Consider the following 23230-nt stretch of genomic DNA (forward strand, 5'->3'; position numbering starts at 1 on the left):
CCTGGATGGCTCAGTGGTTGAGCGTCTGCCTTTAGCTCAGGGCATGATCCAGGAGTGCTGGATAGAGTCTCTCACAACAGGCTCCCTGCATGGAACCTGCTTTTCCCTCTGCCTATGTCTCTGCCTCTCTCTCTGTGTCTCTCACGAATAAATAAATAAAATCTTAAAATAAAAAAAGCAGGTATTTGAGAAGGTATAGGTTCTAGGTGGCTGCACAATTGCTTATAGTAATGCAGAAAAGAGCACAAATACAGTTTCTTTCAATATCTCAAAAACTCTAATGTTTTATTAGCTATTTTATGTACACTGATATCATGTCTTAAAAGCTGAAAAAACATATGCAGAGCTTCTTATATAGTCAATGTATAACTGCTCATGTATGTTTTCCACATTAATAACGAAGATGAAAATGACACAATAGTTAGAGCTACATAAAAATATATACAAGGACTTCAGACAAGTTTGATGTTATTTGGTTTACAACATGTGTAGATACTACACAAAAAAATGAGGATGTAATTTTCAGAAAAGTAAAATGTGACCAAAATCACTTTTCTTAAAATTTAAAAATAAAATTCCTGACAATTACAAATTTACAGCCAAATCTTAGACTAAATCGAATTAGCCAGGGTTAAACATAAGTTAAACATTTTGTATTAAAAAAAAATAAGGTTTGTAGTTTAAAAAACATACATTTCATAGCTTTCTCAAAATTAATTAAGAATGGTTTATCCATGTCCTTCCAGATTCTGGAAACACATTAGAAAAAGTGAATATTGAACAGCTGATTCTTTGGAAAGCTGCACCCAAGTACCCCTTTTATTAGATTGTGACATCAGCTAAGAGTGCTTATGGTTGGAAAGCAAGGAGTTTAGTAATGCATGGGCTGAGGTACAAATCTGCTTATGCTCAAGGAGAAAGGGCATGAGAAGGGAGCTAGACAAGCCAGAATGGTAACAGCACCTGTATGTGAGGTTGCCCAAATGGGTCAGAGACAAGCTAGCGTATCATCCTTTGGCCCAGGTGTTAAGGGAGCCAATCCCTATTCAATATACGTATATTATTTTTTAAGTAATTTCTATGCCCAACACGGGGCTCGAACTCATGACTTTGAGATCAAGAGTCTCACATTCTATCAGCCAGGTGCTCCCCTACTCAGTATTAAATCGAGAACAGAGATATCTCAAAGCATGTTTACCAAAAACAGATGATTTACCTTCATGTTACAAAGCACAGGAGGAAACATGTGATTATTTTCAAAAGTGAGCTAAAAAATTATGAGGTATCTCCTTACTTCATCTTAAAAACTAAGCCAAGAAATAGATATTTAAAAAATTCTATAACTATTAAAATGTTTAAAAGGCACTTGAAATAATTGCTTTCCAATCCAACTCAAAATACACTGTCAACTACATTTTGGAAAATTGTAAAAAAAAAAAAAAATAAGCACATAATTTTGGTGCAATTTTTCTTTTAACTCAGTGATACTTTCCATCTACAGGGCTGAAAGTTTTGAAGGACAGAGCCCCAACTTTCTGCCATCTCAAAGTGCTTTTTATCATAGAAACAGGAAGGGCATTCAATGATTTGCTCTCTCACTGACAACATCCTGTAGTCGTTTAAGCAAAACATCATCATTTTCTTGACAGAGGCGTTTGGCAGGTGATTCCGCATCACCATCGATGGTTATTGCTCGCTTCTTGGTTCTTTGTTCACCCTGCCGTATCATATTGTTGATATCTTTCAAACTCTGCAAAAATAGAGGACACATGTGAGTAAAAGGGGAAAAAAGAGGAAACAGCAGCAAAGCACTAAGCTGTTTCTTCCTGCACTTTATCCAAAGCTAAACAGTAGGGTAGAGAATTTATTTTTTTAAGATTTTTATTTATTTGAGAGAGACTGAGCATGTGAGCATGAGTGGGGGAGGAGCTGAGGGAGAAGAGCAGAGGGAAGGGAAAAGCAGGCTCCCGCTGAGCAGGGAGCCCAATGTGGGGCTCGATCCCTGGACTCCAGGATCATGACCTGAGTCGAAGTCAGCCACTTAACTGACTGAGCCACCCCGGTACCCCGAGATTTATTTTTAAAAAATTTTTAAGTAATCTCTACACCCAACATGGAACTTGAACTCACAACTTGAGATTAGTAAGAGTTGCATGCTCCACTGACTGAGCCAGCCAGGCAGGCTCCCCAGAGATTATTTTTTTTAATCTAGGCCAACCTAAAAAGGATGATTAGAACACATCTAGTGGCTTTAAAAACTGGATTTACCCTATTAGGAATGCAACTCTCAAGCCTTACCCTAAAACCTACTGAATCAGATACTCTGGGGACAGGTTCCAGGAATCTATGTTTAATCAAGCCCTTCAGGTGATTCTAAACTCCCTTAAAGTTTGAAATCCTCCTCCTAGAGCAATGCTTTTTAAGCTTTAATGTGCTTATTAATCATCTGTGGATCCTGTTTAAAATGCAGATTCAGAATCAGTAGGGGTGGCTTGAAGCTTGAGATCCTGTTTTTGTTTTTGTTTTTTTTAAAGATTTTATTTATTTATTTGACAGAGAGATAAAGAGCATAAGCAGAGGGAGCAGCAAAGGGAGAGGGAAAAGCAGGTTCCCTGCTTAGCAGGAAGTATGACACAGGGCTTAATCATAGAGCCAAAGGCAGAGGACGAATGAGCCACCTACGCACCCCTGGGTTCCTGCCTTTTTTTTAAACATGCTCCCAGGAGATGTTGATGTTGTTGATCTATAAACTACATTCTGAGAGCAAGGTCTTAGAGAAGTGGTTCCTGAATGCTGTGGATCATAACTGTCAAGTGAACCATCCTGCCAGAGCTTTGGGTTTCAGCAGGTCTATCAGACAGCTGTGTTCAAGAAGCACCCCTGGTGATTCTGATCTATGGTACTGATATCACTGCCTGAGAAGTCAATTGGTCCCATCTTTGATTTCATGCAAGAATCTCTTCTAAAAATCCTTTCAGGAAAACCAACTTCTATGAAGAGGAAATGCAGGTCTGTGAAGTATTGTATTTTAGTCAGGTTGGCTTCTGGAGACATACTAAACATATCTGCTTGATAGCTTTTCAAATGTCTGAAAACAACAATCATGTAACTATGACATCTTCATCACTGCATGGAAGTTAAGATGGGAATAACCACAGAACTGTCTGTATAAATATGAGAAGGCCTCTATTTTCAGACTTTTCGCTATCCCATTCATCAAATGAACTTTTACTTCCAAAGCCTTTCTTTAAAGTTAATATTCCTTGTGTCTGACCAGTTACAACTGCTGCCTTATATGTCCTTTCTCAAGATCATGCTTAAGCAGATCATGCTTAAGACACTGGAGTCTTGCAGTGACTTCTCCAGTATATCGATAGTAATGTATCAAACTATCTCAATTGAACATACTGCTCTTGATCACAGGAAACCTGCCACAGTAACAGTTCATATTTATTGGTAGTAACTTTGCAGGCAAAGAGCAAGATAAAAGATTACTTTTTTTTTTTTTTTTTTAAGATTTTATTTATTTATTCATGAGAGACACAGAGAGAGGCAGAGACACAGGCAGAGGAAGAAGCAGGCTCCATGCAGGGAAGGGAGCCTGACTTGGGACTTGATCCTGGGTCTCCAAGATCATGCCCTGGACTGAAGGCGGTGCTAAACCACTGAGCTACGGGGGCTGCCCAAGATTAAAGATTACTAACTATTAATCTGAAATCCAGTTTTTAACACATGCACATAGGTTGTTTTGGAGTAAGTTTGTGTGCACCTTACCTTAGAAGGGCTGCCATTGAACTTATATAGCAGAGCACTCCTTGGTGTAAGGCCTGACCCATTCTTATGTGGGGAAACATAAATGGAGTGTTGCTGGGAAATGCGGCGTGGTGAGCCTGGTTGTTGCTTAATATGTGGAAAAGGAGAGAGAGGTGGAGCTTCCATCTGAAATAATCAAAAGTAAATTTTTGTAAGTTTAAGTTTCTTTTTGTGAATCCCACCATATTTTTATTCTTTTTTTTATTTTTTATAAGTAGGCTTCATTCCCAACATGGGGCTTGAACTCACAAACCCAAAATCAAGACTTGCATCCTCTACCAAATGAGCCAGCCAAGCACTCTCATAGTTTTATTCTTATTGACATTTCTTAGTTAGGTGTCAGCTATACTATAAGAGTTTATGGCTGAAAAAAGTAAAGACATGGTCAATTACTTCTTTGTTTTTCAACAATTACTAACAAATAAACTAACGTTTATTTCCACGTATCTTTTAGGAACTCCTTTTTTTTTTTTATTTTTATTTATTTATGATAGTCACAAGAGAAAGAGAGAGAGAGGCAGAGACACAGGGAGAGGGAGAAGCAGGCTCCATGCACCGGGAGCCCGACGTGGGATTCGATCCCGGGTCTCCAGGATCGCGCCCTGGGCCAAAGGCAGGCGCTAAACCGCTGCGCCACCCAGGGATCCCTCTTTTAGGAACTCCTGAAGAATTCTGAGACACCCAGAAGTGGTAAGTCAGCAGCATAGGAACCTCTTGTCCATGCAAAGAAAGTAGAAGCAAAGTAATCAATGTCCTAACACAATAACAATCTCCCTCTGTCTCTACACACACATACACACACATACACACAGACATACACACCCTATAACCAAAGCAGTAGCAGAGGGGTAAAAAAAAGAGACAGCAATCTATGAACCAGCAGGATAAGTCCAACATGGAACAAATCTGTTACTGAAACGGTTAAGATTTTATTTTATTTTATTTTTTAAAATTTTATTTGTTTATTCATGAGAGACACAGAGAGAGAGAGAGAGGCAGAGACACAGGCCGAGGGAGAAGCAGGCTCCATGCAGGGAGCCCGATGCGGGACTTGATCCTGGGACTCCAGGATCACGCCCCGGGCTGAAGGCCGGTGCTAAACCACTGGGCCACCAGGGCTGCCCTGGTTAAGATTTTATATTGAAATGTGAATGACTTAGAAATAGAATTAGGGGAGCAGGTACTACACTTTTTTTTTTTTTTTTTAAGATTTTATTCATTCATTCATGAGACACACACAGAGAGGCAAAGACATAGGCAGAGGGAGAAGCAGGCTCCTTGAGCCTGATGTGGGACTCGATCCCAAGACCCTGGGATCATAGCCTGAGCAAAGGCAGACACTCAATCACTGAGCCACCCAGGTGACCCTGGAGATGGCTCCTTAATTAATAATTTCGTTCATCATCTTCACTTGAAGCTAATAAACTAATTTTTTTAAAGTAGGCCCCATGCGCAGTGTTGAGTCCAACATGGGACTTGGACTCACAACCCTGAGATCAAGATCTGAGTTGAAATTAGGAGTCAGACACTTAAATGAGCCACCCAGGCACCCCTAATAAAACTAGTTTCAATTGACTAGTGACAGACATACTCATGATAGGGGGAGGTGAAACTGATGGAACTGAATGAACAGTCATAGCCTCTGAGAATAGTCACAGGCCACATTCCTTAAAAGGGACAAAGACAGAAATGTAAAGAGAGATACAAATACACATATATGGCTACTGGCTAGATGCAGTTTCGACTACGTCCCTCTACAACTAATGTCCACTCTCTTGGGAAACAACCTCAGCTTATATGCTGGTAATAGTTTTTTATTTTTTATTTTTATTTTTAAATTTTTATGATAGTCACAGAGAGAGAGAGAGAGAGGCAGAGACACAGGCAGAGGGAGAAAGTTTTTTTGTTTTTTAAAGATTTATTTATTCATGAGAGACACAGAGAGAGGCAGAGACACAGGCAGAGGGAGAAGCAGGCTCCACGCAGGGAGCCCAATGTGGGACTCGATCCTGGGACCCTAGGATTACTCCCTGAGCCCAAGGCAGATGCTCAACTGCTGAGATACCCAGGCGTCCCAACATTGGTAATACTTTTACAGGCATTCTTGTACTTCCAAATCTGCACAAAAATATCTTAGTGTTGCCTCTATTAATGATTCAGGCCTATTTATGTCCTTTTCTCTTTATCTTGAGCAAAATAGTTATCTCGTATATAAATATAACAACAGAAATCAAAAACAAGAGAAAAAAATTACCAGAATTGTTTTCATTTTTCCATATTCTCATCTAGTACTTGCCTGTATGTTAACGTAATTCCCAGCAACATAATCATAGTATGGATAAAATTTCCATGATTTCCTCTGGTCTGTATTGTATCACTGTCTTAATCACTCTTTGATTAATTACTAGCATTTTTTTCCCTCCTATATATCAGTGGAAATGCTTATCTAGTAAACTCACAGTAATCCAACTATGACTACAAATATTCATATAGTAGTAAAATATAGAACGTACCACATGGTCCTGATTTGACAAATCGTATTTCAGTGCAAATGACTTCACTCTTGCTACATATATTGTATTGTAAAATTTGATAAGATCACCTCTTTCCTCTTTCACTGGTCCACTGGAACAGTCAGGTGTTTTTGTAGCATCTTCCAAGTCTGTTAAAAGAATTCAGTGTTAGAACAGATGCACTTTATTTATTTTTTTTTTTTGTTGGAGTTCAATTTGCCAACATATAGCATAACACCCAGTGCTCATCCCATCAAGTGCCCCCCTCAGTGCCTGTCACCCAGTCACCCCCACCCCCCGCCCACCTCCCTTTCCACCATCCCTTGTTCGTTTCCCAGAGTTAGGAGTCTCTCATGTTCTGTCTCCCTCTCTGATATTTCCCACTCATTTTTTTCTCCTTTCCCCTTTATTTCCTTTCACTATTTTTTATATTTCCCAAATGAATGAGATCATATAATGTTTGTCCTTCTCCGATTGATTTATTTCACTCAGCATAATACCCTCCAGTTCAAACAGATGCACTTTAATATGTATATAGATCTGAATTACAACTCTCTCTACAACAAAAAAGTAAACACAAATCTCTATGTAAAGCAATTCATGTTTTTATTTTTTTAAATATTTTATTTATTTATTCATGAAAGACACACACACACACACACAGAGAGAGAGAGAGAGAGGCGCAGAGAGACAGGCAGAGGGAGAAGCAGGCTCCATGTAGGGAGCCCGATGTGGGACTCGATCCCGGGTCTCCAGGATCACGCCCTGGGCTGAAGGCGGTGCTATACTGCTATCCACCCGGGCTGCCCAATTAATGTTTTTAGAAAGGGTTCAGAAATCTATCTATATTATGTATAAATTAAATTGGAATCTTGAGAAATGCAAGTATGTAAACTTAGGCTACTACTCTTTTTCTATAAATATTACTTCAGCAAGAATGTTTTTACAACCATACCTTTTGAGCTCATGGTCACTGGTTGCCAGAGGGCACCAGCCCTGGGTGAGGGTTTAGCTAAATTGAGCTCCAACGTATGGGTGGCAGTGGCAAATCATGAGCTCTGGGTAACAAAAGGCCTGCAGATAGTCATAATGGCTCTTTGAGAAAGGTGGAAAGACTAAAAGGTAAAGCATATCCTTATAGATGAAGAAAGAAGCAAGATGAATTGCCTGTATTTATTTTTCTGTAATACATGGCAGGTAAGAAGTGTTCTAAGAGCCTTATTTTCCCCAAGCACAACAGGAACCTTGGTGCTCAGTTTATAGTTAGTTTCCTAGGTTATAAAATGATAGCTTATCTTGAGGTGCTTTACTATTTTTTTTTTTAATCTTTATTTATTTATGATCGTCACAGAGAGAGAGAGAGAGGCAGAGACACAGGCAGAGGGAGAAGCAGGCTCCATGCACCGGGAGCCTGATGTGGGATTCGATCCCGGGTCTCCAGGATCGCGCCCCGGGCCAAAGGCAGGCGCCAAACCGCTGCGCCACCCAGGGATCCCGGTGCTTTACTATTTATTGTGTAACTCTGGGACAGCTTATGATACCATGCAGAAATTTACCCTACTCTTTCTTTGCAAGAGTATTACAAACCATTACAAGACAATTACAAATCATTCTACTTGAACATGTAAGAATCATCTGCTTATGGGAGCTAAGAAAACCACTGAAAATTGAAAATAATTCAGCAAAGGGACACCTGGGTGGCTCAGTCAGTTGAGTGTCCGCCTTTGGCTCAGGTCATGATCTCAGAGTCCTGGGATCAGCAGCTTAGGGCTCCTTGCTAAGCCGGGAGTCTGCCTCCCCTATATCCTCTCCCTCCCTACTTGTGCTCTGTCTCAAATAAATAAAGACTAAAAAAATAAAAATAATTGAGTATATGAAGAAAAGTTTTTTTTTCTTTTTTTTTAAGACTTTATTTATTAATGAGAGACAGAGAGAGAGAGAGAGAGAGAGAGGGAGGCGCGCAGAGACATAGGCAGAGGGAGAAGCAGGCTTCATGCAGGGAGCCCAGCCTGATGCTGGACTTGATCCTGGGACTCCGGGATCAGGCCCTGAACCAAAAGCAGATGCTGAACTCCTGAGCCACCCAGGATTCCCTGAAGAAAAGTTTTCATTCTCATTTTAGTATATGTGCTGCCGAAGCGAGTAAATTTTTATTCTCAATACACTAGACTGCAAACACTGCAGACATAGATAAAAGCACTACAAAGTACTTTTAAAAAAGCCAAAGAGCCAAAGGCATCTTAGGAAAACTAGAAAACTCAAGCATGGTCCAAGGGCCAAGCAGCCCCATGGAATCAGAAATCGCAGTCACAATTTGGATACCTTTTTCACTCTTGTATTTTTTTAAATTAATTTTTAAAAAGATTTATTTGAGAGACAGAGGACACATGCACGAGCCGCAGGAGAGGGAGACAATCTCAAGCAAACCCTCTGCTGAGGAACCCAACATGGGGCTTGATCCTGTAACCTAAGATCACAACCTAAGCTGAAATCAGAAATTAGATGCTTAACTGACCAAGCCACCTGGGCACCCCTTGACTTTTTTTTTTAAGTTTATTTATTTTTAGCAATCTCTATGCCCAGTGTGGGGCTGGAACTCACAACTCTGAGACCAAGACTCACATGCTCTTCTACTGAACCAGTCAGGCAGCCCTTTTGCTATTTTTTAAAATTCAAATTTTATTATTATTATTTTTAAAGTAAGCTCTATGTCCAACATAGGGCTTGAACTCATGACCCCAAGATTAAGAATCACATGCTCTACCAACTAAGCCAGCTAGGTGCCCCTCTTGCTATTTTGAAGGATCTCAATAGCTGGGAAAGGGCTATATGGTCAAATAAGTTCAGGAAATGTTGCATATTATATCCTCCTCTTGGAAATTCAGAATCCATGTTAGAATATTAAAGGCTCTGAGAAGTCTTGCAGCTGGAAAAACCATTTATTTTTAAAGATTTTAAATTTATTTCTTCATTAGAGACACACAGAGAGAGGCAGAGAGACATAGGCAGAGACAGAAGCAGGTCCCCTGTAAGGAACCCAATGTGGGACTCGATCTGGACCCTGGGATTATGCCCTGAGCCAAAGTCAGATGCTCAAACGCTGAGCCACTCAGGCATCTCTAAAATCATTTTTTTTAAAGATTTTATTTATTTATGAGAGACACAGAGAGAGATGCAAGCTCCCTGAAGGGAGTCTGATACAGGACTCGATCCCAGGACCCTAGGATCACGCCCTGAGCCAAAGGCAGATGCTCAATGGCTGAGCCACCCGGGTACCCTTAAATTAAAGTCTTAATTAGGAGATGGAACTTATGAAAGACTGCAAGAGAGATGGGGATCAAAGTTTTGCTTGCCTGCCGCTATAACTGTTAAAAATATGTTTTCTCCAGAGGGTAGAAGGGATCTCTATCTGATATAATTTGAGGTACATGTTTGACAAGTATTTTTAAAAATTTTTAAAAGTTTTAAAATTTATTTAAGTAATCTCCATACTCATCATGGGGCTTGAACTCATGACTGTGAGATCAAGAGTTGCATGTTCTTCTGAGCCAGCTAGGTGACCCTGATAAATAAATAAATAAATAAATAAATAAATAAATAAATAAATAAATTTTAAAAGATTTTTAAAATTTATTTTGCGTGTGAGAGAGAGCCAGTGAGCTCCCCTGTGAGCTGAGGGAGGAACAGAGAGAAAAAGAATCTCATGTAGACTCTACACCAAGCGTGGAGCTTGGCACAGGGCTCGATCTCACAACCTGAGATCACAACCTGAGCTGAAACCAAGAGTCAGAGGCTCAACCAACTGAGTCACCTGGGTGCCCTGACCCTGATAAATATTTTTTAAATGAATCAGTGAACTATTATGGTCTTATAATTTTCCCTACTGCTCTCATGAATAAGAAGAATGTCTTTTGGATTATCATATAATCACTGTCAATTAAATGTAATTAAAAAGCAATTAAAATGTGATTTTATAACCATATTTACATAAATTATCAGTGAATGAGACAAATCTTTAGGAGAATAGAGTAATTATCTGCAGAGCTCTGGAGAGACATGCTAAATTGTTCAGCCTGGATCTTTGGCTTCAGAATTTTCTAAAGATGTAAAGTGAAAGTAGAATGGAAGAAGGTAATTATCCCAGAGTTGCAGGTGGCCACCAATTACAACCATCATGCATGTGGTTTTATATCCCAGGATAACACATTTCATCTAAGGAAAACGACACTAAGAAAACAGTAGATATTCATTTCTCAGGGAACTGGTTTCAGAGCTTGGGCATACATATCCAAATTATTTGGGAAGCACACAGTGATGAAACCCTCATCCATCACCCCTAAAGGAGCTGCTCAATTGACTGATGATGGTTTCTTTGCACATACTGTTATGAGTCTTCAGATTGAGAAGAGGCATATATTGTGATTCTTAACACTTAAAAATGGAGAAAGAAGTAAAATTATTTTAAGATAAAAATAAGAAAGAAGATCAGAATTTATTTATAAATCAAAGGGTGATATGATGGGCTTGACCAGCACAGCAGCACTTCCCTGGAATAAGCATTTAATATTTGTTTTATATTTCTCCTACCATATCCCCATTCATCCTTTTTTATTGCCAGGAATAACAGTGGGCAATAAATATTTATGACTGGCTTTCTGACTGAGAGAGCATTGCTGTTTAGCTCCAGTTATGCAAAAGCTACTGATCATGAGCCAATTTAAAACTTTAGTTGTTTTATCCACGTCAGTGATATTTTGGCAGTTTGCTGGGATTTCTAAAAGGTATCAATATACTCCCAAAAACAAGTAAAAACATGCTCTATTTATATCTTTATTGTCTGGTGATTGTTAAATGGGTATATAATGTGAAATAAAATCACCTGATTATCAATTTGCATTTACCAATGTTATATATTTCATAGGAAAACAGAATTTTGGGGATCCCTGGGTGGCTTGGCAGTTTGGCGCCTGCCTTTGGCCCAGGGCCTGATCCTGGAGTCCTGGGATCGAGCCCCACGTCGGGCTCCCGGCATGGAGCCTGCTTCTCCCTCCTCCTGTGTCTCTGCTTCTCTCTCTCTATGTCTATCATAAAATAAATAAATAAATATTAAAAAAAAAAAAAGAAAACAGAATTTTTGTCTCATGAGAGAATCTACTTTTCAGGTTTTTTTTTTTTTTTTTTTTAATGTATGACCTAGTCTTCAACATTTCAAGTATTTTATTTTTCAATTTTATTTTTTAAGATTTTATTTGTTTGACAGAGACAGCACATGTAGGGAAAGTAGCAGGCAGAGGCAGAAGCAGTCTCCCTTCTGAGCAGAGAGCCTGATGTGGGGGCTCAATCCCAGGACCCTGGGATCATGAACTGAGCTGAATGCACAGGCCTGACTGAGCCACCCAGGCACCCCTGAAAGTTTTATTTAACTAATCTCTACACCCAACATGGAGCTCAAACTTACAACCTTAAGAGTCACACATTCCTCCAACTGAGCCAGCGAGGCACCCCTAAAGTATTTATTTATTTTTGAGAGAGGTAGAGAGAGAGAGAGAGAGAGAAAGGTGGGGAGGGGCAGAGGGAGAGAAAATCTTTAGCAGGTTCCATACTCAGTGTGGAGCCTGAGGTAGGGCTCAATCTCAGAATCCCGAGATCATGACGTGAGCTGAAATCAAGAGTTGGATGTTTAACTGCTTAACTGACTGGGCCACTTTGGTGCCCCCTACAAAGTACTTTTTTTTTTTTTTAACAAAGTACTTTTATTTTTTTTTAAAAGATTATTTATTTATTCATAGAGACAGAGAGAGAGAGAGAGAGAGACACAGGCAGAGGGAGAAGCAGGCTCCATGCAGAGAGCCTGACGTGGGACTTGATCCACGGTCTCCAAGATCATGCCCTGGGCTGCAGGCGGCGCTAAACCGCTGCGCCACCGGGGCTGCCCTACAAAGTACTTTTAAAAAAAGAATATGGGGCAGCCCTGGTGGCTCAGCGGTTTAGCGCCACCTTCAGCCCAGGGCGTGATCCTGAGGACCGGGTGTCGAGTCCCATGTCGGGCTCCTGCATGGAGCCTGCTTCTGTCTCTGCCTCTCTCTCTGTGTCTCATGAGTAAATACATAAATTCTTAAAAAAAAAAAAAAAAAAAAAAGGCCTTAGAGAAATTAGCTTCTGAAGAAAAAAAAAAAGAAAAAAGACATTTAAAATGAAATACTAATAAGATACAATAAATTTTATATTGCTTAAAAAATAATAAATAATAGCTGTTACTAAGGCCTTACTTTAAACAGATCTGTGTTAAACAGCACACACATATCATTCTTTGTAATCCTTAAAACAAGGCACTGAGGAAGAAGTATTGTAGTTTTCAACATGCTGATATAATACACTGGTGTATTACATTTGTGTTACTTAGATTAACCTATAATCTGGGTCTCTTAAATTTTCTTTCTCTCTTGGTTTAAGATTTTATTTATCAGAGAGAGCGAGCGCAAACTATGTAGGGGAGGGGCAAAAAGGGAGGGGGAGGATAAGCAGACTCCACACTAATCAAGGAGCCCCATGTGGGCTCAACCCCACAACTCCAAGACCCTGACATCATGACCTGAGCCTAAATCAAGAATTGGCCACTCAATCAACTGAACCACGTAGGAGCCCCTGACATTTTCTAATCAATAATACCAGTCTGCGTAGTCCATTAACATAATAATGAAGAATGCATAGTCCATGAGTAAATCACTGTTTTAATCAGGAAGCTCATTCCCAATAGATGGCTACTATAAGGGTTTCTGTTAGGCATATCTCAATCAAAGGCCAATGCTCTGCTAATTAACATAGTCAATGTCAGAAATGAGTTTTTATTGATGAAAATCATTTATTATAAATGCCTAATGCTTAAAATAGGCACATGTTGGGGAAATTAGGAGTATTTACCTATTTATTTAAAAGTTCTGGGAAGCCTTTTATGTGTTTTACTAACATATGTAACTTAAATGTGGAATAGCTTCTAAAACACAACAGGTGAACACGTTAATGGTTTCAATTTATACCATCTCTGGGGAGGGAAGCACCTGACCCATATTTATCTCAAACTTGTTTTTTCCCTAATGCATTCACATATGCATTACCCATCCCACCTACATCATTGCCTCCATGTTGTCTGACACCCACTGTGTTATGTACAATGTAATCAAAGTTATGCTATATATAGATTATTAAATTGGGCAACTTACCACAATCTGTCATTTCAAAATCACCATTTATGTTTTTATTGTATGCCACAACTTCTCTTGGAATACTTTTCAATAGTACACTTCTATAGACCTATAGGTCAGAGTAGAAAAAAAGGACTGCTATGTCAGAGAGGCACAAGTTAAGCAAAACCAAAATAAGAACAAAATAGGTTACCAGTGAAAGGGTATTTGTCTGTATGGGTGATAATCAAGGGCAAGGGGTTGTTAGCCTGGCAAATGCAGATTACGGCAAACATCTTAGTAGATGGCATATGGAAGCAGAGCCTATCACCTAAACCATACCATTGTAGGAGTTTACAAAACAGAAGACTTGAGGTAGCAGATAGCAACTAAACAGTAATGAGCAGGTTTTGTCAAATAAAAGCAACTTCAAATATCTGAGCTTATTATTCTTCCTTTTTTAATTCCTTACATGAGAATTATTTGATCTCATGAAGGCTTGTTTTCCTGCTCCCATCTCACTTCCACCTCCTTTCAGGTGGCACAGGAAAATCTGTTTCCCTTCTTTGCCCTAAATTCTTTCCTACCTCCAATATAGCTGAAAAGCATGACTGATTCCCTGTCATCCTATGAGTATTGGTGTTGAGAGGATTTTTAGGAAGCTCTGGGTTGGTCCATTTTAGACCACACTAACTTCACCTTAATGATCTTTGGGGATAATCTGGACCTCTCTAGGCTCTGTTCCTGAGGGATTTTTCTGAAGGGTCCAGAAACTCTTAGCCTGTCATAGGATATAACAAATGCCTGTACTTGGCTCTTCTAATGTCTGTATTACTATCACTGTGTTTTGAAGCTTAGATAAGGAAGTAAAATTATATGTAGGGCTCTCTTAGAAGGGGGTGTGACTACCAGTACTTGAACATGGGATATCTGAGCAGTTATCTGTTCCTGAGATGGCAGATCACAAAGGTCAAAAAGGAGGCTATTATGCTCCCTAGAGCACAGCAACCAGGCTCTTTAGTGGTCAAAGCTTTAAGGTAGCTTAATCTTGTGTTCTTCAGCTACAGTAATAGTAATATTATGGAGGCAACAGTCATTAAATACTTACTATGTGCCAGGCCATCACTAGGTTAATATTTTATATTTCCATAGCTGAAAAGTTGTATAGGATTGTAGGATTCTCACCATCACTACTATAAAACAACATTATCAAAAATGCTTGATATCTATTTAAAGATGCAAACATTAAGATTCTTAATAGAAAATAGATGGCAGGGCAGCCCGGGTGGCTCAGCGTCTAGTGCCTGCCTTTACCCCAGGGCGTGATCCTGGAGACCCAGGATCGAGCCCCGTGTCGGGTTTCCTGCGTGGGTGGGGCCTGCTTGTCCCTCTGCCTGTGTCTCTACCTCTCTCTCTCTCTCTCTCTCTGTGTCTCTCATGAGCAAATAAATAAAATATTAAAAAAAAAAAAGAAAATAGATGGCAAAAGAAGCTTGACTTAAGTTAATAAATCCTCAAATTTCACTGGATTCAAATATCATTAGAGAATCAAGTCTCATACAGTTAAAGAATATTATTATCATACATATTTTTCATTTGATTTTTTTATAAAGTAGGCTCCATGCCCTATGGTGGGGTTTGAACTCATGACCCTGTGACTCACGTGCTCTACTGATTGAACTAGCCAGGTGCCCCATATTTTTTGTGACAGATGTCCCCATTCAACAAATGAACAAATGAAATAGGAGAATATGTTAACAAGTATATGCAAATATATGGATGAGTGAGAAGCAGCCAACTTCCTGGCTTTTCTGAAACTGTCTTTAAAGTTTAATAGTATGCATTAAACCAAAAACTCTAGGGAGATCCCTGGGTGGCTCAGCGGTTTAGCACCTGCCTTTGGCCCAGGGTGTGATCCTGGAGTCCTGGGATTGAGTCCCACATCGGGCTCCCTGCGTGGAGCCTGCTCCTCCCTCTGCCTGTGTCTCTACCTCTCTCTCTCTCTGTGTGTCTCACATGAGTAAATGAATAAAATCTTAAAAACAAACAAACAAAAACCCTCTAAAGTAGAGTAAAACTGTAAAAGAAATTTACCTTCTATATGACTTGTCAACAGAGAAACAGTACAAACCTATTTTTGGACAGGAGGAAAAATAATGCAACTCACATGACTATTAGCCTGGGGCTGATTCCTGTAACTTTTCATTATTTCTTGAAAAGTTCTTTCTTCTTTTGTTACCTAAGGAAAATAAAAACTGTATTTATCAATTACTCTTAAAAGAAAAAGGCTCTGAACAAAACTTCAATTATAAGTTGTCATTGAGAGCAGTCTTGCAGAAAGCCATTAACCCCAGGCCAGTCCATGACTAAAAACCATTACCATTTATGATATTTACTACCTTTAAAGTTCAGGCTTTGTGGCCTCTGGGAACTCAGCTAATAGTTTCATTAATCAAAAGCACTGATATTGCTATGGTATAACTCTACTGAAAATGTATTTTTTTATAAAAAGAATGATACAAGAAAACTCAGATCTGTGCATCCCCTGCAGTCTCTGATTTTATTAGCTTTTGAAGTACTTATTTAAAAGTAAATTAACCACATACTAAAGGACAGAAAATTTCTTGTGATTCACAAGAAAATTGAGCAGTTACTATACAATGAAACTTTTATTTATTTTATTTATTTTTAAAGATTTTATTTATTTATTCATGAGAGAGAGAGAGACAGAGAGAGAGAGAGAAACAGACAGAGACACAGGCAGAAGGAGAAGCAGGCTCTATTCAGGGAGCCCGACATGGGACTCAATCCCCAGTCTCCAGGATCACGCCCTGGACTGAAGGCAGCACTAAACCGCTGAGCCACCGGGCTGCCCACGATGAAGCTTTTAATATTTTAGGACAGATTATAGGGTTTCTTTCTTTCTTTCTTTCTTTTTTTTTTTGATTATAGGGTTTCTAATGCTTAGCCAGAAAATTTACAGTGGTGGCCAAAAGGAAGAAAATGGATTTTCATCTATAAAGGTATCTTTTCTGGCTTATTTATTATAAAGTTTACTTAATTTACTCCTTCCGTCTACTTCAATCAAAGTCCATTACCACTAAACCTTTTCTCTATAATGATGAGCTAGAAATGGCAAAGCCTGAACTCTGATAGTTCTCTGGAAAACACAAATGATTAGTTAATAACATTTATTAGTATTTATTTTGTACAGAGATTTAAAAAAAGCCCTGTGAGAGGATAATCAAAAATAAGTCTAAAAACATGTTCTCTGTCTCAAAAAGCTTAAAATTTAGATAACTATGTACACTTACTAGGACTGCCAGTGTGGTCATATGGTTCAGACCAAAGTTATAGGTGATTGTCTCAGATATATCAGAATTTTAAAAAACAAGTAAGATATTATTTTATGATAAAAACATACAATGTTGTAGCAACTACAAAATAAAATGCTCTTGTAAGGTGGTGCAACAAATCACTAGAGAGCAATGTTATACAAGCTATTTTATGAATTATGAATTCATTAAATTATGAAATAGGAAATCCTAGGTTGCCATTTATTAATTGTATAACTTTGACAAGTTACTTGCAGCTCTGGGCCTTAGTTATCAGCCTACAACATAATGATCATTTTACTGTGAAGTATCAGATGAGAGGTGTCACAGGGATGGGGGTGGCAATGGTGCCGTTCACATTAATAATATGGAGAGCCATATACTACAAATGGTCTCTAAGATCTATTCCAATTTCTTTACAACCAATGTAGTCTTATGATATGGGAAAGCTAAAGAAATGGAGTCTAGAGAATAGATACAGTAGCTGGAATTTAACTTAATTAACAGTGGTGGGCGGTGCTGGCAAACAGCATTTTTTTTAAAGGTTTTGTTTATTAAAAAAAAAGATTTTGTTTATTTATTCATGAGACACACACACACACACACACACACACACAGAAGCAGAGACACAGGCAGAGGGAGAAGCAGGCTCCATGCAGGAAGTCTGACATGGGACTCCATCCTGGGTCTCCAGGATCAGGCCCTGGGCTGAAGGTGGCACTAAACCACTAAGCCACCTGAGCTGCCCAGCAAATAGCATTTAAGGCAAACTAGTAAGTGCAACAGATTTTTCTCTTCACTTCGTGCTTCAAATAAAAGCAACTTCAAATATCTGAGCTTTTTCTTCCTGTGAAGAATAAAAGAATGGGAAACTAGGACCAAGAGCTTCCCCTAGTTTATATATTACCTTTGCCATGATGTAAAAGGCACAAAGGAGCAGCTGATCCAAATGTCTGTCTTTCATAAGATCAGGGCAGTGAACTAAAGTAAATTCAAAACATGTCCATATCTTCCTTCGTAACTCATTTGAAACATCCAGTTTTAAACATAAATCACGTAAGCGGACACTTGCCAAATGATAGACCTAAGATGGAAGGTAGTACATTAAGACAAAAACAAAACAAAAAACAACAACAAAAAAAACAAGTAATTTCTCTAATTTACCTCTTACCATGAACATGGGATTTGGGCCAAGACTGACAAACACCTAGGCTGTTGATAAATATTATGTAAAATTACATAAAATTTCTGTCCTACAGCAGGAGACCACAGATTGAAGCAAAATTCTCTTTAGAAAACCATCTTAAAGAGGTACCTAGGTGGCTAAGTTGGTTGAGCATCTGCCTTGGGCTCAGGTCATGATCTAGATTCCAAGGATTCAGCCCCGTGTTGGGCTCCCTGTTTAGTGGTGAATCTGCTCCTCCCTCTACTCCTCCCCCCTGCCCGTGATCTCTGTCATATGCTCTAATAAACAAATAAGTAAATAAATATCTTAAAAAATTATTTTGAAAAAGATGTCCTCTGTGCTGTCACCTATGTAAATAAAGAAACACTAACTGCAGGATTTACTTGCATCATAACCATTATGAATACATAATTTTTCAAGTGTTCAGAAATTCCCACCATTTTTTTTGTTCAGATAAAACTGCCACAAAGTCTAAAATGTCAGATAGTAGGGGTGCCTGGCTGACTGAGTTGGTGGAGCATACAATTCTTGATCTCGGGGTTGTGGGTTCAAGCTCCAGGTTGCATGTAGAGATTACTTAAAAATAAAATCTCAAAAAGAAAAGTCATATAATAAAGAGCTAAAATGTTTGACTTCAAGAATAAGTCAGAAAGCTAAACAATTTAAAAGGCTTCCCCTGGGATCCCTGGTTGGCGCAGCGGTTTGGCGCCTGCCTTTGGCCCAGGGCACGATCCTGGAAACCCGGGACCGAATCCCATGTTGGGCTCCCGGTGCATGGAGCCTGCTTCTCCCTCTGCCTATGTCTCTGCCTCTCTCTCTCTCTCTCTCTCTATCATAAATAAAAATAAATAAATAAATAAAAATAAAAAAAATAAATAAAAGGCTTCCCCTATGTTCTACATTGTTTCCACAAGCACATAAATGGAATATTAAATTCAGTTCAATGCCTTGAAGCCTTTCATTTTTGTAATTTTTTTATTTTTAAAATTATTTACTATTATTTTAAAAATATTTAATTTGTTTATTTATTCATGAGAGACACACACAGAGAGAGAGGCAGAGACATAGGCAGAGGGAGAGGCAGGCTCCATGCAGAAAGCCTGATGTGGGACTCGATCCTGGGACTATAGGATCACGCCCTGAACCAAAGGCAGATGCTCAACTGCTGAGCCACCCAGGTGTCCCTCATTTTTATAATCTTTGTATGAACTGATAGTAATGCAAATGACCAGAAGGTCCATACAAGAGTCTAAAATGGTTTCCAGTCATCCAAGAAGCATTATGTTTTACTGTTTTAAGCCTTTAAATTTAAATGTTCAGGGAAAAATAATGAAAAAGAGTCAAATATCCCTTATATAAAAGTATCTTTGGCAGGAAAATAATCCACAAATTAGAGTTTAAAAACAAATGTAACCTATCCAACACACTAATCTGAAAAAAAGAGAGGTGGTTGACTCCAAAGCCACAAGTGATTCATTTTTTTTTTCACAAGTGATTCATTTTATAGCAAACTAATTTTCTGCATCCTATCACCTTATTTCTGGTTGAGATGGCCAAGAGATAAACGGAATCCATTTCGGTCAGACAAGTGGGAAAGATGCTAAAACTTTGTATTTGTGATAGAAAATAAAAGATACAGTCCTAACTTAAAAGATTACAAGAAATATGTAATTAAATAATACTTGTTAAGTATCTTTTACAGAGTTGATCCAATGCATTACAGAAACATATTCTGAAAGTCTTCTGATTTTAACAAAAAATTCATAGAAAATTCCATTCAGGCACAGAACACCAGTATCACATGGAGTTCAACATAATTAATAGCTGTAATTTATTCAAGGAATGGTTATTTTGAATTCACTATAGACCTGGACACTTATGCTCCTTATAGATAAAGACATACTATTCTCTTTGAGGATAAATTTTTCTATCTCCTAATCTATATCAATATGCTAAAAAAACCAGATTCTGAAATAGATTCAGAATTAAAAATTCAAAACTAAAGTTTTATTTCTGTCAATCTTAGATTCATTATCAAAGGCAGAAATCTGCCATTTTGAAAATTAAAAATAGGGAATGGGGGAAAAGCTGCATTTTCCTTTTTTTTTTTTTTTTTTTTTTTTGGAAAAGCTGCATTTTCAATCTCTGTTTTTAAAACAAGCCTAGAGGGATCCCTGGGTGGCACAGCGGTTTGGTGCCTGCCTTTGGCCCAGGGCGCGATCCTGGAGACCCGGGATCGAATCCCACGTCAGACTCCCGGTGCATGGAGCCTGCTTCTCCCTCTGCCTGTGTCTCTGCCTCTCTTTCTGTGTGTGTGTGTGTGTGACTATCATAAATAAAAATAAAAATAAAAAAAAATAAATAAAACAAGCCTAGAAAGGCACAAAGTGGAGGTAGGATTTGGGGAGTCAGAGTAGAGGAGGCAATGGGAGTAGAGAAAAGGGCAAGTCTTTCAAGAATTAATGATGAAGGGCAGCCCCGGTGGCGCAGCGGTTTAGCACTGCCTTCAGCCCAGGGTGTGATCCTGGAGACCTGGGATCGAGTCCCATGTTGGGCTCCTTGTGTGGAGCCTGTTTCTCCCTCTGCCTGTGTCTCTCATGAGTAAATACATAAAATCTTAAAATAAAATAAAATAAAATATCTCTTTTCCTATACCACCAATAATTAATAACCCCAAAATAAAATAAAGAAAGCAAATGCATTTATAATATCATGAATAATAGTTAGGAATCAACCAAGGAGGTAAAAGAGTATATACTGAAAACTGCAAAATGCTGCTGAAAGAAACTAAAATAATAAAACACTGTATGTTAACTAAAAAACAAAATACCCAAAACACAAATAAATGGAAAGATATCCCATATTTGTGGACTTGAAGGCTTAATAACAGTAATAAGATGTCAATACTAGTCAAAGCAATTTAGATTCAGTGCAATCCCTATCAAAATCCCCATGATGTTTTTTTACAGAAATAGAAAAATCCATCTTAAGAAAAATCCATCCTAAAACTCATGTGGAATCTCAAGGGGCTCTGGATTGCCAAAATAATCTCGAAAAAGAAGAACAAAGTTGGAAGGCTCACATTTCCCAATTTTAAAACACACTACAAAGTTCTAGTAATCAAAACAGTATAGGACTACCATAAACACAGAGATTAAGAGGACAGGGATGCCTGGGTGGCTCAGTGGTGAGTGTCTGCCTTGGCTCAGAGCGTGAGCCCTGGGGTCCCAGGGTTGAGTCCCACACATTGGGCTCCCTGCATGGAACCTGTTTCTCCCTCCACCTGTGTCTCTGTACCCCACCCCTGCCCCGTGTCTCTCTCATGGATAAATAAATAAAATCCTAAAAAGAAAAAAAAGAAATTACGAGGACAATGCTTAGAAAAGAGCCCAGAAATAAGCTGTCACACATATGGTTCAATGGCTTTGGAAAATGGTGCCAAGACCATTCAAGGGGAAAGAGTCTTTTCAACAAATAGTGTTGAGAAAACAGATGCAAAAGAATGAGGATAGATCCTCATCTTCTACCATATACAAAATTAACTCAAAGTGAATCAAAGAATTAAACACAATTGCTGAAAATATAAAACTCCTACAAAAAAACAGGGGGAAAAGCTTCATGACATTGGAATGCTCCATGATTTCTTGGATATGACACAAAAAGGAAAAGACAGTAAAATAAAACATAGACAAACTGAACTTCTTCAAAGTCAAAATGACTATCAACACAGAGAAAAGGAAACTCCTGGAATGGGAGAAAATACTTGCAGATTATAAACCTGATAAGGATTCTTATCCTGAATATATAAAGAACTACAGCTCAATGACAAAACTCAAATACAAAATGGGCAAAAGACTTTAATAAATATTTCTCCAAGGAAAACAGATGGCCAATAAACACATGATGGATGCTCAACACCACTAATAATTAGGGAAATGCAAATCAAAACTATGAGATACCACTTCATTCTGTTTTTCTTTTTTTTTTTTTTAAGATTTTATTTATTTGAGAAAGAGCAAGCGAGAGCGAGCATGAGCAGGGAGGGAAGAGAGAGAGGGAGAAGCAGACTCCTTGCTAAGCAGGGAGCCTGATGCGGGGCTCAATGCCAGGACCCTGCCATCATGATCTGGCAGAGACTTAACCGACTGAGCCACGAACGTGCCCTCCCCACCCTTCAGTCTCATTAAAATGGCTACTATCAAAAATAACATGGGACATGTGGGTTGCTCAGTGGTTGAGCATCTGTATTCCTTTGATTCAGGGTGTGATCCTGGGGTCCTGGGATGGAGTCCTACATCAGGCTTCCTGCATGGAGCCTGCTTCTCCCTCTGCCTTATGTCTCTGCCTCTCTCTCTGTGTCTCTCATCAATAAATAAATAAAATCTTAAAAAATAACAGAAAACAGAGTTGACAAGAATGTGGAGAACTTGGAACCTCATGTATGGTAGCAGAAATATAAAACTGTTTTTTTAAAAGAATTTATTTATTCATGAGAAGGAGGGGGGCAAAGACACAGGCAGATTCAGAAGCAGACTCCATGCAGGGAGCCCAATGCAGGACTCCATCACGGGACTCCAGGATCATGCCCTGAGCTGATGGCAGAGACACTCAACCCCTGAGCCACCCAGGCGTCTCTATAGCAGCAATATAAAATGGGGCTGACACTGTGGAAAATGGTATGACAGTTCCTCAAAAAATTAAATTCAGAATTACTATTCCACTTCTGGGTATATATACAAGAAAACTGAAAACAGAGACTTGAGTAGATATTTGTACACTAATGTTCATAGCAGCATTATTCACAATAACCAAATGGTAGAAACAACCTAAATGTTCATGTATGGATGAATTGAAAAACAAAATGTGATATATAAATACAGTGGGATATTATTCAGACTTAAAAAGGAAATTCTGAATGATGCTATAATATGGATGAATCTTGAAGACTTATGTTAAGTGAAACAAACCCTGTTACAAAAGGATGCATATTTGTACTTATATGAGGTACCTGGAATAGTTAAATGCATAGAGACAGAAAGAAGAATGGTGGCTGCCGGGAGCTGGTGGTGGGAAGAGGAATGGGGAATTATTGTAATTGGAACAGAGTTTCAGTTTAGGAAGATGACAATGTTCTGGGATGGATGATGGTGAAAACTGTGTATCAATGTGAATGTACTTAATGAAACTTTACTGTACACTTAA

At 38.7% G+C, this 23230-nt stretch overlaps 1 protein-coding gene across 8 annotated transcripts in view; it reads right to left on the bottom strand.

Moving 5' to 3' along the window:
- Window positions 1–254: 254 nt before the first annotated feature.
- RBL1 (RB transcriptional corepressor like 1) overlaps window positions 255–23230 on the bottom strand; it is a 59189-nt gene continuing 36213 nt past the window's right edge. For 4 of the 8 annotated variants that reach the window (XM_077873071.1, XM_077873075.1, XM_077873073.1 and 1 more), the window contains 6 exons: window positions 17750–17926; window positions 15675–15746; window positions 13547–13637; window positions 6327–6475; window positions 3775–3939; window positions 255–1750 (listed from right to left, as the gene is read on the bottom strand). In XM_077873071.1, the coding sequence (XP_077729197.1) occupies window positions 1580–1750; window positions 3775–3939; window positions 6327–6475; window positions 13547–13637; window positions 15675–15746; window positions 17750–17926 (825 nt within the window). In that variant the 3' untranslated portion in view covers window positions 255–1579. Of the gene's footprint in view, window positions 1751–3774; window positions 3940–6326; window positions 6476–11140; window positions 11408–13546; window positions 13638–15674; window positions 15747–15788; window positions 16668–17749; window positions 17927–23230 lie in introns of those variants that run through there. The other 4 variants (XM_077873072.1, XR_013365219.1, XM_077873074.1 and 1 more) reach the window with 4 other exon arrangements.

This window comes from Canis aureus, chromosome 26, assembly GCF_053574225.1.
Source record: "Canis aureus isolate CA01 chromosome 26, VMU_Caureus_v.1.0, whole genome shotgun sequence".
NCBI lineage: Eukaryota > Metazoa > Chordata > Mammalia > Carnivora > Canidae > Canis > Canis aureus.